The following is an 18,743-nucleotide window of genomic DNA, read 5'->3' as shown; positions in this document are numbered from 1 at the left end:
TTGCAAACGTATTGCAAAAAGAGCAACAATAAAACAATAAAGAAAACATAACATGGAGGGAAAACAATTGCTTAAGAAAAAAGGGTTTCAGAAATTACTTCCCAGAGCAGAGCCTGGGCCTTGTGATCAGGCAGGAGACGAAGGCCTGCGGTAGCTTTTAACACCACTGGGGTCCTCCTCCAGTGACTCCGGGGGACGGATTCTTTGGCTATCTCTAAGAGTCTTTGAACAGTCTCAGCACCCTGCAAAAGAGAAACTCAGTCAACAGAATGTGCAGATGGATTGGCTGGGACTGGCTTCTTCTCTAGGCACTAGAGTTGGGGCACCGATACGGCTCTGGTTTGAGAATATGGGCTAAAGAAGTAGAACGAAATGCAGAACTGGGACCACTTTGAGAGGGAGAACACAAAAGGAAAATAAAGCTCCTATACTCTGCCAGGGTGCTATACTTTAACCAACCTCCATTATCATCATTACTTTTGTTATTATTAGCAACAACATGAATCTGTTTTTCTGCTACTAAGATCACTTCTGACATAGTGGCTTTCAATACATCCTAATTTTCTGGTACCTTCTCTAGTTCAGCATTGCTGGTCCACACATTTTTCCCAAACACCTTCCTTTGACTCTGGCTACCTCTTCTTGACGACAGTGAACTAGAAAAAGTAGACTCTTCTTACTCAGAACCACAAAGGGAAGGACCTAAGAAATAAATCTATTTCGGTCCACTCTTCTGTTTTACAGATTATGAAACTTTGGACCAGAGAGGTTAAGTCATGGAGATAAGAGAGTGGTAGAGCTGAAACAGGGACCTGAGTCCAGTATTATTTCAACTGAACCATGAAAAGTGAACTTCTGCCCTAAGCTTGTCATCTGAGATATGACTTCTCCAAATTCAAAGATCTTTAATATTAGATTTTTCTTTACATGGCATTTGGAGGCTACTTAAATGTTTATTTCTACTACTAAAACTTTAACTCTTGTCTTGCTGTACTTGATTTCAGTGCAGACCCTGACACTTGTGTCCCTGCCTTCAAATATGAAAATGTAACCAACGCAAACTTCTCTATTCCCCCCCCGCCCCAGCTCCTTCCATGGTTCAGGGGGATCAATGGGTTAACACTAGATGGGAACAGTCAGTCAGGAGATCTGAATTCTCACCCTTGCTCTGCCATTAACCAGCTCAGTGACTGGGGGTAAGTGGTTTCACTTTTTTGGCCTTTAGTTTCCTCATTCATAAAATGAAAGAGTTGGACGAGCTGGTCTTCATGGGCTCTTCAAGCTCTAACATTTTGTTGATTCAGTTGAGCTTCATTTACTTTAGGTTGCATGGTAATCCATGTTTAAACACGTCTTTATGTCTTTGATAAGTATGTCTATTTTTAGCTACTAAAATTAAATCAGTGACTTTGATCTTAATATATCAAATAGTAGTAATATAGGAAGCAGCTTTGACTTTCAGAGGACTTTTTCCCCCTAGCCTCTCATGTAAACCGTGCCTAAATCCTATGGAATTTGCAGTGGGGAAATAACATCCTAAGAGATTAAGTGAGAAATGAAAACCAAGTATATGTGGGATCCAATCTCAGCAACGAATAGCAGGAAATATTAAAGCAGCAGTGGTGGTTGTAAAGCTGGGAAGAATTCAGACTCCACATATTCAGGGAAAAAGGCCTCACCTGCTTTGGTTGATCTGCAAAGGCAGAAAGGCCTGGCTTCACTGACTCAAAGACTTCCCCTTCCAGTGTTGGAAGATGTTCTATAAAAACACAAATTAGGTGAGACATGGTTGATCCCAAAAGAAATGAATGCCTCCTTCGGTTCAGTTTGTGGACCATCGTATAATCTCACCTTCCCACCCATTTTCAGAGACTCTCTCTCCCTTCTTACAATCATCCTGACTAGCCTCTGACTAACCTGTCATTCCCTCAACTGGCTTCTCCAGCTTCTATTTCTCTCATTAAGCACTAGGCTCCCATTTCAAATGTAACAGTATAACCTACTTCCCTCAGGGTGGTAGTACAGTAATAGCATGACTACTCAGAAGAAATCCTTAAGCTTTAAGACAAAGCATTTCCTTCTAGATACTATGAGCCCTGGAGTGTAATATGCTTCCAGTGAAGGGACCACCAGATTATAACTGTGCTTTCTGGACATGTTTCAGATTCAGGTGGTCCAGCTCTCTCCCTCTGAATATCACAATGAAATTAGCACTAGATATAGAGCTATAATCTAAAACATTCCCTGAAGATACCATCCTGCAGTAGCCGTAAGATATAATTAAGTCTCATTCATACCTTAATTTAAATTCCTGGCAAGAGCAATGCCAATCTAGATTTATAGACTCTTTCAGCAGACAGTAGCTCCACTCACCTGATATTTTCTGCACAAAGGTGTAAACATGAATTCGAGTTCCAGTGCTTCCTGCATCAAACATGATACCATACATGGTGTCCATGCCAACGTCGAGGGGACACATGGAGGACAAAAAGACACCTTCAAACCAAGTCTGGTCTCTGTGGAAGATAGTGCCGCAAACACAGGAAACTAATACGGAAAAGGCTGCAATCAGGGACGTGGCCATTTTCTCTTCAGGATCTAGATGGAAAAGAGACCTTCAGCAAATCATAGGGACAAAGATATACATGGTTAGCAGTTAACCTTATTTTTTATAGCTGTGCAGAAAAAGCAAGCCCATAATAGAAGCCCTGCCTTTGGTACCTAAGGTGTGGCTGGAGGAAGGAGTACAGCTTATACTTCTCAGATTCTAATAACTGGCAGAGCAAGCTGGACTAGGGCCAGTGAAGGCTTTTGTACCTTTCCTTAATGACAGCTGATTCTGAAAGGGAAAGGAAGCTTAAATTGCTTCCTTTTTTGGTTTTAATTGGAGGTTGTCTCTGCTACCATGCTCTTTTCTTCCTGGGTCAAGTAGAGTTGTACTTGGCATTCTGGCAATAACTTTTATTATTTCTTTTTATGATCCCAAATGAATTTTTAAATTGGACTTCTTGTGGGTTGGTAGAGATAAATGTTTAATTTTTCAATGGTAAACTCATTTGACTTTCAATGATCTTAAAATAGGGCCATCACACTGTATTGACCCGGAATCAGAGACTGCCTATGTTTAGCATAAAAACAACCTACATTTGCACATACTTTTATAATTTCCAAAGCACTTTGACATAATATACTTCATTTTATTTTTACCAGTAGCCAAGGAGGCATTATTTTACAGATGGGTAAACAGATGCAGATTTATTGCTATGCCAAAAGCACCCTCAACAAGTAGGTGACAAATTCAAGGCTGAAAGACAACTACCTGGATTCCTGTCAGGCACACTTTCCATGATTCACACTGCCTCAGTTCATCACTGACTAAAAGCTCCCTCTAGCTTTTCATGTGTTTTTCCAGAAGGCAAAAGACTATGTTTTAAAAATAACTTGTTAATATTCTCAGAAATATTTATTTTTTATTCATTGTTTCTGTATTTGTTTCCATTGTGTTAGAAAGCAAGCTCCTTGGGGGTAGGGATGGTTTCCTTTTTTTAATCTGTATCCTGAGCATACAGCACAATGCCTGACTGGATGAAAATGCTGCCAAAATCCTGGAGTGATATGACATAGGGTCATTTTGCTATAATTACAGCTCCAGAAAGATATAGCATAAGGTGGATCACAGAATCACAAAATATTGTTAGTCACACAGTATTAGCTAGTCACACTATTACTGTACTACCACCCTGATGATACCATGAATATATCTTTTGACATGTAGAACACAGATCTGGAAGGAAGCTAGGACATTGAATTTGCATCTTTGAAACGTGGGGTTAAAACTTTGTCATAGTTCTTGGAATAATGTAATCTGTTCTACCTGGGAATTTACTAGTAATTTTTCTTATTGGTAGGACTGAATACAATAAGCGAGTATCAAAGGACCCACAACTTTTCAAGTGAGGTGTTATAGCTTGTTTGCTGCAAGATCGTTTTTGTTTTTTGTTTTTCAGTAGTTTTTAGTCAGGTCTGACTTTTTGTGAGCCCAGTGGGGTTTTCTTGGCAAAGATACTGGAATGTTTTGCCATTTACTTCTCCAGTTCATTTTACAGATGAGGAAACTGAGGCAAACAGGGTTAAATGACTTGCCCAGGGTCACACAACCAGTATCCAAGGCTAGATTTGAACTCATGAAAACGAGTCTTTCTGACTCACGGCTTGTATCCACTGTCACCTAGCTGCCCCATTGCAAGATTTAGTATGTCATTTATTCAGTCTCTAAAGGAGGATGGGGCCTATTATTGGTGATCTTTACGCCTAGTACAGTTGATGAAAGTCAGATTTCTTATTTAAGACTTAAGGATTCCACTCTTGTTATTTACACGTTTATTCTACTAGTAATACACTGTCACAGCACCTGATTCTGGTTTAATGTACAAATTGCTTTTTATATTTCTCTCCTGTGAGAATCAAGGTTATGATTTGAATTCCAATTCCATATTTTCTGCTACACAGATCTCTTTTCTTTCTACTACGGCTATTACTACGATATACAATCTGAGTCTAGCCCACTGATTTTTCAACCTTTTTTGAAGTTTGACACCCTACTTTTTATATTTAATATTAGTTTTTTAATATTCCCAACTTAAAATTTATGCACACCATGGTTTCTGCATATTTTTAAAACTGAATTGAGTTAAAGGAAATTTTGTTTTTGAATTTAATTCACATCACACTTGATAAGTGGAGGTATTTTGAGGTATCTAAACCCTTCACCAGGGATTGAAAATCATTGATGTAAACCAAGAAATCTATGACTTCTATTATGGATTTCTATCACGAAATCATGAATAAGGGCCACAGTTCACTTTTATAAAGAAAATTTCCTCTTAGGAAATATGCAACTGAAATCTATTAGCAGCTTGGAAATACTGATAACAGGAGATGCTGAACATCTAACATTTAACTCCTCTCCCTCTTCCATCCATGTTTTGTTTCTTCACTCTCTTATCATTCCCAACTCCCTTTTTCCTTTGATTGTTCAAACTGAGAAACGGCTGAAAACAGAAATTTCATTTTCAGAGTCTATTAGGTTTATTTTATATCTGATTTTTCATCAACTTGGGCCTTAGTCAGTGACTGCCAAAATGATTAAATTGAGTCACTTTTCTCCTCTTAGAAAATAGGTTTAAAAAAAAGCCACCGGGCGTCTTCCATTCACCTACTCAACCAACATTTTTTAAGCACCCTGGGGGTGCTTGGATGTGAAGAGGGAAAATTAGTGCACACACCCATTCTTCATAAGGTATCAGTCATGTTTGCAGCTCATTCTGGCTTCTGAAAAGCCTTTCTGGCTTTAAACAAACATTTCCTTTCGTTCTCAAAATGCTCCAATAAAAGCAAATGCATTCCAGGTATCAGGTATCAAGTAATGAAAATTGCACAGTCATTCACCAGGTGTTCAGTTTAAAATCAAACAACACAGCTAGCAAAAGTGAGGAACTTTTGTGACAGAATTTCCATGTCCCTTCTCTTTTCTTGCTCTATATCCTAAACTCCATTCTCCAATGCTGTTTTATTTTAAAGAATAAATAGCTACTGGGGAGTGCTTTGAAAAGTTTACTGATCTTTAGAGAAGAAACTCATGTAACTAAGTAACTCATAGAATTTTCTACCCATTTGGTAGTATTATGAGCTGATTCCCTGCCCCCCCCCACCTCAGAGAATGACAGATTAACCATCTATGACATTTAAATACTTATTACAAAAATGTCAAGGAAAGGCATGCTCCATCAAACGTCAATCCTAATAATAAGCTGAGGTGATGACTTGATCATGAAACATCTGCTTACAGGAGATAATTAAACGCTGAACTTTATCTATTCCAAACATAATTATGATTTTCTGGTAGTCATATAGTACTGTTGACAGTAACAATTAATTTGAATTAATGTATTTGTTAAAAATTTTGTAAGCACCACAAAGGATAATCTTGTTTGCTTTTATGAAACAGTTTCTATTAGAACACATAAATTCAGACTTCTAACCTGACATTCTTTTCAATAGTCTTTCTCTCCCAGTCTCCTGTTTACATCAGGAACTTCCTTTGCTTCAATTCATTTTACTTCAAACTGGCACATACTCAGGCCTCTTTTGTCTCTCCTTCTAAAGTCTTCTTAGTGTAAGCTCCTTGAGGTAAGGAACTCTCATTTCTGTACCTGTAGCACAGTGCCTGATATATATATATACATATATATATGTGTGTGTGTGTGTGTGTGTGTATAGATATATATGTATATATGTATGTGTATATATATATATATATATATATATATATATATATATATATATATATATATATATCACTTAATAGAAATGCTTACCGAGTCTCAAGTATTTATACTTCTCTAGAAGATTTCTCTGCACTCAGATTGCTCAAGATCCTGACATGCCCTTGTCTCTTGCCAATCTCTCCCAAGGCCCAGAGGACCCAAAAGCACAATCTTTACAATTAGGAGCTACTCACCCACTCTGTACGTCTGTGTCTTTCAGAACTTCTCTCTTCTATGCTGTTGCCCTTTGCTCCTGCTGTACTTCTGTTCCCCAATCACATTCACCTTTGGGCTTGTTTGCAATTCAGTACTGGCATTTTGCTAACTCATCCTGTCTTTAAGTTTTCCTCCTCTCTCCTTCTCTCTTTCTTCCACCTTTCCTCCTTCTTTACCTACCCTTTCCCTAAGTCCAGTTCAGGTATCTTTGCCATATTTATATATGTGCAACTAATAACATTTTGGCCTATGGAACAAAAGAAGCTTAAGCCTAGGAGCTGAATTCTTTTCATTTTCTGTAACATGAATTCAGAGAGCTGTGCAATAAGCAGGAGAAGTAGGTGGGAGCAAGGGTGTAGCATTAACTGAAGCCAGAGTTGTAACTTCCTGAAACTACATCTGAGGCAAATTCAGTTTGCGGGTGGGGTGAGGAGGTTGCCCCATGCAGTCGAGAGGACAATGGGAGATCAGAGAGGGCATATTGGTAAAGAGGTCAAACGGGGAGGATGGGAGAAGTGTGAAATTATGTTCTTCCAGGGACGAAAGGTGTCTCCGTAAGGCCAATATGTAAGTGAAAGATCTTTCCTGCCCACTGAATAGGCCTCAGGTGGGGCCAACAAAGGGAGGCGTGATTAGAGGAAAGCCCACACCTTGTGATGGTGATCAGGGATTAAAGACTCTTTCCACTCCCTCAATAGACCTCAGGTGGGGCCAACAAAGGGAGGCCTGATTAGAAGCAGTCCCACACCCTTTTAACTAACTAGCTGTGAGGCCCCAGGCCCCATACATTTTTGCTAAGTAGGCTCTGAGCCCTCAGGGCTCTGAACCGGGTATAGGAGCTCTGAGATTGGTGTTTTTTGCCTTTGGGGGCTCAATCATTGGAAGAGTGTTGGTGTGGAGACTCTGGGTAGCCATTAAGGAGCTCCATGGCTTTGAAAACCCAGATGTTGGTGCTTCTCTCTCTGGTAACTATGTATGTATAACTTGGGTCAGACAGCTAGAAGCCTGTCTGTTGATTTGTGTTACTTGCTCTGTTTATATTTTCTCTGCTTGTAGTATCTGTTTATATTTTCTCTGAAGTTCAGGATGCTGACTTTTCCCCTGAACTAAGTGAATGATCTTTGTATATTTAATTAAAGTAGATTGTAAACCCCTTTAAGTTGCTTTCCTTACAAAAGCAGATCGAGAACCTGTGCTAGTAGCCTTCCTGCATGCTGGTGTTATTCGCCTTACACAGCCACAGTAGCTGCAAGCAGGACTGTTGTTACAGTCTCCTAGAAGAAAAACATGCTCCACCTCATTTCTCCACGTTGGCACCCTTGGGCAAAGCCCTATTTATCCTGTACTACTTAAGAGTTATCTGACCAGTGCTGTCTCCAATCCCTACTCCACATTTATATAATCCCATGAAAAGCAACATGGAATAATAGAAAGCCAGCCTTGGAATCAGGGAGATCTGGATTCAAGTCTTGCTTCTAACATATTAGCTATGTGACCATGGGTAAGTCACTTTATCTCTCAATGCCTCAGAAGATGATCTTATAAACTGTGCAAGAATTTGCCACCTTCATTAGTAGAGGGAGTTGGCAAACTGGGAGATGAAAACACCAATGAAATCACAGTGTGGGCCAAACCTCCAACATAGCTCTAGACAAGCATTTGGTTGTGATCTATTCATCTTCCTAATTGTTATAAGCAAAGCCCACCACTTCCAGAAAAGATATAATATTGTACTGTCCTGATGAATATCTGGTCCCTGGAGCTAGATGGCTTTGGAGGAGAAAGAGGCTGGTGACTTTGCACAGCCCTCTGTCACTCAAATCCGAATCAACTGCAAGTCATGTCAGCATTTCCCTCGTGCCATGGTCCTCTTCAAAAACAAAGGACAAACACAACCTGTGAGAAGACTGAGAAGCTGCCCATTTAACTTGGGATTTACTGCCTAGATCTCTAGATCTCTCTCTCTCTCTCCTTTCCCCAAACCCAGTTCACTCTGAAGCTCATAGATGGGGCCACAATAGGCCTCTGCACAAGCTCCACTTAATGGCTGTATTTTGTGCCCTCCTGGCTTACAATGAATATCAATGGTAACTATTTCTCTTTGGAACTGCAACCCTGAGGGTCTTCCCCTCCTAGCTTGATATTTTTTTTTCTTTTTTCTAATTAAAAGGGCCATCCCTTGAGTCACTTAATTCACTGAATGGCCATTACCTCTCTTTAAGTGAGTACCTCAAAAGGCCTTAGCCTAAAAGGGCCAGGGTCTCCCATTGCATCCTAGGCCATCTTCAGTCATCCTGATGAATATCTGGTCACTTCATTATAACCTGGAAAGACTTATATGAACTGATGCTGAGTGAGGGGGGCAGAACCAGCAAAACATTATATATGATTAGACACATGGTATCTGTAAGGACTGACTTTGATAGATTTGGCTCTTCTCATCCGTGCAAGGTTCACAGACAGCTCCAAAAGACTCATGATGGAAAAAGCTGTGCATATCCAGAGAAAGAATCACGGAGTCTGAATGCAGATTGAGGCAAAGTATTTGCTCTCTTTTTTTTCCCCCTCCTTTTTAGTTTCATTTCTTCTTTCTCATGATTCATTCCATTGGTTATGATTCTTCTTTACAATTTAACTATTATGTAAATAAGTTTAATGGGAAGGCATATATAGAACCTATGTTGGATTACATGCTGTCTTAGAAAATTTGGAACTCGAAAACTTGTGGAACTCAGTGTTGTAAACTAAAAAAGAAAAAATCTGGTCACTGGATCCAGATGGCTCTGGAGGTGAAAATGAGGCTGGTGACCTTGCACAGCCCTCCCTCACTTAAATCCCTCACGTCATCATTTCCCTAATGCCAGGGTCCTCTTCTAAAACAAAGGATAAACACAATATTGTACTGTATTTCAAAATGTTGAAGTTACATTTGTCAAACAATTAGGGAATGGATAAACAAATTGTGGTATAACAATGTAATGGAATACTGTTATACCCATAAAAATGAGAAACAGGAATGATAGAAAAAAGGGAAGATTTAGATGAAAATGATGCTCAATGAAGGTAAAATCAAAACAATATTTACACTTACAACTATGTAGATAACAATAATAGCAACAAAACTTTAAAAAATTTTCAACAAAATGGGGAAGAGTTTAGAAAAAAAAACACAGAAACAAATAGGACAACCTTGTTACCAGCTTGTTGAAGTTAATACTACACATACATCTAAAAATAAACGACAACAGAAACTTATGGTCACTAGTCAATAAACAACTTTTAACCATTATTATGGTTTAATGGTTAAATTCTTTTGTATTAAGTGTTTATTGATGGCTATTAAATGCAGAATAAAAAAGAAACAAAATAAAAATATTTAGGTTAATTAACATCAAATTGGCCACAAAATTCCAAAGGCATTAATGCTGAAACTATCTGAAACCCCAGTCCCAAAGCCCATTGGTATGGGATGCTTTCCTCTCTGGGGGAGATGAATACCTTGCTTTGCATGATTGGTGGGGCAGAGTTGGTGAGCACGAGAGAGAGCTTCAGCCTTCTTCAGTCTTCTCTGGGACTCTTCACACCTGAGTTGCTTTCAGTACTCCTGGCTAAAACCTTGGAGAGGGTAGGTGGAAGATACCAATCCCACTTCTGGTTGCTGAAGGAAAAGACTCTGGGAAGAAGCTGCCATAAGTGGGGTTGGTGGTTTTATCATGTTTCTATCCCCAGTCTGCTACACTAGAAGACACTTAGAGAAGACCTAGGATTCTCTCCCTTGGTTGAGCAGTTACCTGACTCCCAATGAGAGAGCTCCTTCATTCTGTATTATTTAGTATATATTCTCCTCTGTGTATGTTTTTCGATTTGTTTTGCTATGATTTGGATAAATGAGTTTCTTTGCCATTGGCTATGTGTGTTCACTGTGGAACAGGTATTTGATGGGGAGTCAAACCTTGGATATAAAGCCTGAGGTCCATCTTCCCCGCATTTATTGAAACAGTATCAGAAGTTAGACTGAGCTTGATCATCTCCCCTGGACTAATAATATTTAAGGAAACAGACAGATATAATTCTAGGCTGGTACCACCTTTCTCTGAGGAGAGTGGTCATCCTCTGGCCCTAACCTCCTGCTTCATTAGAAATTAAAAGTCTCCCTTGGAGAGAGATGGGGGGAAAAGAGGTTAGAGATGTCAATGCTGCCTCCCTTTGAGCCACACAACACTCCCATCTACATGTGGAACAATAGGTCCTGCCACAAGTGAAGGCTTCTCCACATAATGAAACCTAAAAGCACATACTACTTGGCATATATCCCTGAATACCAAAGAAAGCTGGTTTTAATAGAGCAAAAATTAAAAATTAAACAGTTAAGTTAAAATGTAACTAAATTTTAAGTTAAAACATGGGAATAAAAGTTAGCCAAATGTTTACTAAGGGATAACATAATCAAACAAAAGCGGAAACGATTCTAATAAGGTAAATTTAAGGCAGATCCCAGCACAAAGGAACAAGTCACTACCTCTAGTCTAACTTATAATTCTAGCACACAAGATTTCCAAAGCCTTGTGATTCTTCAAGCACTGAAGAAGGCCCAAATCAGTGCTGCAATGGTGCCTGGGTTATGTCTTTCTGGCCTGGTAGTCCAGAATTGGAGGCAGGTCCTCTTGCCCAATGAAAAACTAGCTTATACTTAGGAGTCACCCCAAACCAGTTAGTGCCTGCTTCAGCTGTTGCTATATTAGCTACTTCATGGATTTATAGGGAAGCCCTTTCTATTTAGATCTACCCCAAAGAAGCTATCAAAATCATTAGATGTAGGAAAAAATAATTTAGGACCTTTAATAGGGAACAATTTTTGCCAGAGTCCCAGGGAATAGAGACAGGTTGGTATAGGGCACTAGATTTGGAGTCATGTGATCTGGGTTCAATTTACAGCTTCCCACTTACTACCTGGATGACCCTGGGCAACTTACTTGACCTCTCTAGGTCTCAGGTTCCTCTTTTATAAAAGAAGAATATTGAACTAGATGACCTTTCAGGTCTCTTCCAGTTCTAAATCTGTAAGAACCACAATGGAATGGACAGTCCTGGAAAATCAGGACAAATTTATCTTTAGACTAAGTCTGTGGTTACACCCAAAGTTAACCTTATTATTGAGGATCTATAGGTGTGGAATATTGCATATCCTGCCAGGCTCAATACATACATAGGTTGGTTGTGCAACCAATTAAAAATTGCTTTTAAAAAAACTCTTTATTACAAGCTATATCTGGAGTTATAGCAAGTTACAGTGGAAAGAAGAGGGATATATTGGGAAATGAAGATGAGGTAAAAAACAAAATATAAATAAAAACTTAAAAGAAGCAAAAAAGCCTGCAGGAAATCTCATACGCAAATGGAAGAGGCAAGAATGCTTTAGTATTTTCCACTGTACTTTTTCTTGAAATAGGTAATCCAGGCCTTTTTTTGGCAAGGAGAAAGGAGTGATATATAGCTAGCATCTAAATAAGCAGCACTTCAAGGCCTGCTTTATAGATATTATGTCATTTTATTCTTACAAACAACCCTGGGAAGTAGATACTATTATTATCCCCATTTTACAGATGAGGAAACTGAGGCAGACAGAGGTTGTAAAGCCCAGGATTATAAAGCAAGTGTCTGAGGTGGGATTTGAACTCAGATCTTCTTTACTCCAGATCCAGTGCTGTATTTATGCCCCCCACCTTGCTGACTGTCATGGTTTTCACGGAGCCCAATGATTCTTATGTTCTCTCTCCTTATTCTATTTTCTAGGCCAGTTGTTTTTTATTTTAGGTACCTAACATTTTCTTCTATTTTTCAAGTCTTTTTTTTTTTTGTTCTAATGTTCCTTGTTATCTAGTAGAACTGTTTGGTCCACTTTGATTTTTAGGGAGTCAAGATTTACTATATTCTCTTCTAGGATATATATTCTACTGATTTTTTTCTTCCAGTGCTCTTTCATTTTTTATCTTTTCACTCATTTCTTTTTCTCAGACTCTGCTTACCATTATTATGGAGTTATTCTCTTCTTCTGGATTGGACTCCTGGACATCTTTAGATCCCTAATATTCTTTTATCAGTATCTATGTCTCCTGTTTATTCATCTCCTACCTAAGTTCCTGAATTGGAATGTCAGGTCAGGGCCGGGATTTTTCCCTTCCTGCTCTCTTTGGTGGAGTGGTTGGGCCTAGTTTGGTTCTGATATTGATTACATGGGTTATTGCTGCCAGCTTCCATAACGACTGTTGTGTCTATCCTCAGAGTGTTGGTAGGTTTCACCTTGGATCATAGGGCTTCAGAACTAGATTTTCAGGGCTCTTTGGTGCATTTCAGATCAGAGTCCCAGTCTGAGTTAGGCTATCCTGGTCTGGGTGCTCCTGGACTCTAGTCCAAGCTAAAGGATTCCAACCACCTTTGTCTGTCTTCTAGTCTAGGTGTCCCTGGAACATTTCTAGTCCAAATTGAGAGGCTTCTTTCTCTTTTTTCTCTGTGTTTATTCAGGCCTTTCTGGAAAGGCCCTTTTCCAATACCGGCTGGCCCTCTGTATAATGCTGAGAGAGATGAAGGCATTTACTGTAGTGTCTCTTTGGATTTCTCAGTGTTCAGTCTGGTGCTGTTTTAGGTGTTGGAGTACTTTTGAGAAAGCTGGGTTCCTCTGCTACCCTTTACTTGGAGACCTTTTAAAAATATTTTATTTAGTCTTCTTCAATGACCAAAAATATAATATCTTTCCCTCCTATCATACTTACCTCCATTGAAAAAGTAAAAGAAAACTGTTGTAACAAATACACACAACCCTAAATAAATTCCTGCACTGTCCTTGTTAAAAATATGTGTCTTTACCTGTACCCTGTGTCCATCATCTCTCTTGATAGTTGAGAAGCATGCTTTCCTCATAAGACCTCTGGTTGGTCAATGCATTGGTCAGAGTTCTTAAGTCTTTCAAAGAAGTTTGTCTTTACAAAGTTGTTATTGCCTACGTTGTTTTCCTGCTTGTGCTCACTTCAGTCTGCATCAGCTCATACAAGTCTTGCTAGGTTTCTCTGAAACTGTACTTTTCACCATTTCTTATGGCAAAGCAAATATTCACTATATTCCTATGCCATAATTTGTTCAGCCATTCCACAATTAATGGACATTTCCCTATTTTCCAACATATAAGAGCTGATATAAATATTTTTGTACACATGGGTTCTATTCTTCTTTCACAGATCATTCAGGCCTAGTAGTGGTATTGCAGAGTCAAAGGGTATGAAAAGTTTAGAAACTTCTGGGGTGTAGTTCCAAACTGCTTTCTAGAATAGATGAACAAATTTATACCTCTACCAATATACTTAATATACCTGTTTTTCCCACAGCCCCTCCAACATTTGTCCTTTACTTTTTTGGGGGTCAACTTTGTCAATGTGATGGGTGTGAGATATAATCTCAGCTGTTTTCATTTGAATATATCTAATTATTAGTGATTTGGGGCATTTTTTCATATGGTTATTGATACCTTGGATTTCTTCATCAGAAAACTGCCTGTTTAGTATCCTTTGACTATTAACTGGGAAAATGGCTCTTATTCTTATAAATTTGAATCCATTCCATATATATCTTGGAAATGAGACCTTCATGAGAGAAACCTGCTGCAAAGATTTTTCCCTAGTTGCTCATTTTCCTTATAATTTTAGCTGCACTGAGTTTTCTGGGTAAAAAGCTTTATAATTTTATGTCATAAAATTTGTCCATTTTATCTTCTGTGATTCTCTCTATCCCTTGTTTGGTCATGGCCTCTTTTTCCTATCCATATATTTGAAAGGTAATTTTTTTCCTGCTCCTCTATGAGGTCATGTATTTTATGTAAGTCATGTATTATCCATTTGGATATCCATTTGGAGCTTAACTCAGTCGATGTTGTTTCTCTGAACCATCTTAGCTAGAAGCCTATTTCTAGGGAAGCACTATTTCTAAGCATTACCATTCTACTTTTACTTTACACAGAAGCATAATGGAAAGATCACTAGATTTGAGTCCCAGTTCTGACACCTACTAGTTGCATCATTTTGAGTAAGTCACACATATTCTTTGTAGACCTTAGGTTAATCATCAACAGATGTATAAATGGGATTAGGGTTAGACCTACAATTTCGTTATTGTAGAGAATTTCCAGGTGTGGAAACTCCTTCTACCGATGCATATGGGCACCTTTAATCTTGGAGAGTTGCCCAGAATAATGACAAGTGATTTGCCCAGGGTCATACTGCCACCACATTTCAGTGGCAAGACTCTTCTTAAGTCCTTCTTTCCATCTACTATACCATGCTGTTTCTGAATAAATAAATGTGAGATATCATTATGGTGCTGTTTCTCTATTCTTCAGACAATATTGAAACTGCAGTCATCAAGCAACTAGCACTTATTAAATACCTACTATGTGCTAGGTGCTAGGGATAAAAAGATAAAAATGAAAATTCTTCCCCTAAGGAACTGCATTTAACGGAGGGAAGGAGTGGCAGGAGACAGCACGTTCACTTTATGTACATCACAGGTACTAAAGCTACAGTCATGGTAAAATGGAAGTCCATGGCGTGGGTAAGTTATGAGTGAAACATGGCAAACTGGGGCATCTTGACACACACTTAAGTCAAAATTTTGAAAAGAACTACCTAGTGAATATTAAGTCAATCATAAAAATTGTTAACTTCTTCTCTTAAATGTCCTGAAACATGGAATCACTTGTGGTTTTCTATTTTCTATCAACTTCTCAAGGTTTTAGTTGCTTGAGTTGAAGTCATAAAAACTGAAACTCAAGAAACATCCCTCTTGGGCAAATATGAGCACAAACTCACTTGTTTCTGGTAAAGTTAGACATATTTGGGGATAGTTAGAAGGAAAATAAGCACATTTCTTGGGTCAATACCTTTAGGAAATAATACATAGAAATCTAATGAAAAAATTAAATACTGAGAAGAGGTTTAGCTAGAGCAAGTAAAATAAATCAGTCGGAAATTTCTATGACAACAGAACAGGAATTGATATGATACTTTAGGTAAAAAACTAAACTGAAATTTTAAAAATCACTCCATTTCTAGAACACATTTCTAATTACAATAGTTGCATTAATAACTTGGTACTAAAGGCATTTTTAGAAAAGGGCAAAAGAGCACTACACAGTTGCCACTGAGTTTTACAAGTTGATATAATTTTAAATTTTTTTCTTTTTATGGTGAATTCAATACTAATCAATAATCACAAACATCTCAAGAGGGGAAGAACAGAGAAGACTTCAAGAAACTGTTAAGTTCTATCACATACAGTCTTTTAAGTTTTTCAACATATATCAGTTTAACCAGACAGTAAAAAATTACTTTTGACTCCTTCTGCACCTTAAGATGGTTTTAAAAATAATTGAGAAATTCATCAATATAAACATGTTTCAAATGCCAACAAACCCGAAAACCTAACTGTGGGAACGGCTAGGTATGGGGGTGAGGAGGGAATCAAAAATAGGAGCACAAAAATCAGAGATTTAGAGGTGAAAGTGACTTTATTAGTCACCTAGTACAATACCTCCAATTTACAGATGACAAAAAGCCTCCAAAGGTGAAATGACTTGCCTGAAGTCCTATGGGTAATCAATGGCCAAGCAAGGATTCCACCCCAGTCTCTGAGTTCCAGATCCAGTGCTTTTTTCACTGCACAATACAGGATGCATTATCACCGAAGGTCAAGCTCTTTCCTACAATTAAAAGTATTTCCTTCAGTTCACATCAATTAAAACCATGGTTGGACAAATGTTAAAGAGCAATTTCCTGGGTCCTGAGAATATCTGTGTGCAGCACCGTTGGAATGAGATCTAAGAACACGTGACCTCATTCCCCATTGTTCTTGGCTTGACTCAGTAGCAGCAGCAGCAGCAGCAGCCACCACCGCTAGGCAGGAGGAGGCTGCTCCAGAATTTCGCTTGTTTCTTCACAGGTTCCATAGCCTTCTCTCAAGTCTTTACACTGCCTGCGCAAAATCTCCTACACAGATTCTATAGAAGAGGATCATAAAAATACAAGACATGTGTCAAATGATGATACTGCCTGTACCCCTAAGTTGGTACCATTTCTCATGGCATGTCTGAATGTGAACCTGAAAGAATCAGGTTCAAGTCTTGCCTCTGACACACATTAGTTAGATGACTAATGGGCAAACTGTATGTCAGTCGCTTAATTTCTGTGACCAAGCAAACTGTTCTTAGACTCTAAACTACAGGTGAGATGCTCATTTTCATTGCTGGGGAGTACTCACAATGGTGAAATCACAAGTTAAGGCCAAAAAAAAAACTGAAGGAAATCATAATGTTTTTATACTGAAAAATATACACTGTTTTGAAATTTTATGCTTAATCAGAAAAATGTGGGCAAATGAAAAAGACTGATTGGAATTACTGTCATAACATAGCCATTACACTAGTTCTGGGGGAGGCGAGGAAAGTCTGAACTAGAGCTGTGTATATTTGAGGGAATAGAAGGGGATGTGAGAATTGTGGAGGGAGAACTGACGAGAATTGGCAAATGACTTGGCTCTAGGAGGTGATGGACATAGAGGGAGGCAACATGACCCAGAGAAAAGAGTGTTATTTAGAGTTAGATGACCTTCGTTCAGATCCCGGTTCTGCTATCCACCGTCTGAAACCTTGGGCAAATTACAACCTGTCCAATCCCAGTTTCTTGCTCCCTCCAATCAGTTCTGAGCTTCACAAACATTAATCCTCCTAAAGATGTCATTTTGATCACATCACTTCCTCACTCCCCCCATACTCTGAACGGATCCTCAATACCTCCTTCATAAAGTATAAAGTCTTTAGCCTCACATTAAAGATCTTATCCTACCCTTTAGCTTTTCTTCCTCAGTTTCCTCACACAATCCCTCTGCTGCAAACTGGTATGCTCACATGAACATTTTGCTCAATAGGTTTCCCTACGAGGAAAATCTTCCCCAATTTTACTGAAATTCTGTATGTTACCCAGTTCTACCACACCCCAAGGGATAACAGAATCTTAGATTTAAGGTTGGAAGTGATCTTAAGGACTATCTAGCCCATCCTCCTCTTTATTTACAAATGAGGAAACTGAGGCCCAGAAAGCCAAAGTGATTTGTCCAAGGTTAAATAGGTAGCAACAAGGCTGGCATTCAAATCTAGGTTCTTTACCTCTAAACTTAGCGCTCTTTCCAATGACCATGTTGCTACCCACTTCCTTTGCAAAGCCTTCTTTGAATTTAAAATAGTTATTTTAACTTTTTCACTGCCGTGGTTTATTTTTAATCCCTTTTCATCTTTTTTGCTATGTTTAATAGAAGTGGCAAGAGTAGAAATCCATGTTTAAAATACATACTTAATGAGAATTCTTCTACTTTTTCTCCATCATATATGTTATTAGCTTATGGTTTCAAATATGTATTTTATCATATCATGGAAAATTCCTTCTACTCCTATATCGACATTTAAAAACATAACTTTGTATTGCGTTTTATTGAAGGTCATTTTATATAATAAAATCGTGTCTTTATTTTTTCTTGTTAACAAATTTATAGTTTTTGTGATATTAAACTACCTTTTCATTGCATTTATACATTCTACTTGGTCACAATTGCTCTTTTTATAAATATTGCTGTATCTTCCATTCCAGAAATAAATTTGGAACTATGCCTCCAGAAGCTATTAAACTGTGCATACTTTTTGATTCAGTGACACTGCTATTGGGTATATACCCCAAAAAGATCAAAGAAAGAGGAAAAGGATGCATATGTACAAAAATACTCATAGCGGCTCTTTTTGAGGTGGTAAAGAACTGGAAACTGAGAGACTACCCATCAACTGGGCTAATGGCTAAATTAGTTATGGCATATGAATATGATGAAATACTACTGTATTATAAGAAATGATAAAGGGGATGTTTTCAGAGAAATCTGGGAAGACTTATATGAACTGATGCTGAATAAAGAGAGCAGAACCCGTAGTGCAATTTATAAAATAACAACATTGTAAAGATTGTAACAGGAGTATTGTTTTTCTTGCTTTCTCAATAGGGAGAGGGAAAAAAAAAGTGAATTTTCATTTAAAAATTATTTAAAAAAAATAATGCTGTATTTCATTTGCAATTCTTTTAATATTTGTATGCCACTAACATTAATGATAATAAGCAA

General features: G+C 38.2%; 1 protein-coding gene across 3 annotated transcripts in view; it reads right to left on the bottom strand.

The window, feature by feature from the left end:
• The window catches only part of ENTPD5 (ectonucleoside triphosphate diphosphohydrolase 5 (inactive)), a 39,790-nt gene that overhangs the window by 12,813 nt on the left and 8,234 nt on the right, over window positions 1–18,743 (bottom strand). Inside the window, exons 2-5 of one of the 3 annotated variants that reach the window (XM_036734309.1) lie at window positions 16,166–16,287; window positions 2,374–2,598; window positions 1,680–1,759; window positions 99–242 (exon numbers count right to left, since the gene is read on the bottom strand). In XM_036734309.1, coding sequence (XP_036590204.1) covers window positions 99–242; window positions 1,680–1,759; window positions 2,374–2,584 — 435 coding nt within the window. In that variant the 5' untranslated portion in view covers window positions 2,585–2,598; window positions 16,166–16,287. The other 2 variants (XM_036734308.1, XM_036734310.1) reach the window with 2 other exon arrangements.

This window comes from Trichosurus vulpecula, chromosome 8, assembly GCF_011100635.1.
Source record: "Trichosurus vulpecula isolate mTriVul1 chromosome 8, mTriVul1.pri, whole genome shotgun sequence".
NCBI classification, from domain to species: Eukaryota; Metazoa; Chordata; class Mammalia; order Diprotodontia; family Phalangeridae; genus Trichosurus; species Trichosurus vulpecula.
Note: the sequence above shows the minus strand (reverse complement) of the source record. Positions and strands in the feature narration are given on the sequence as shown.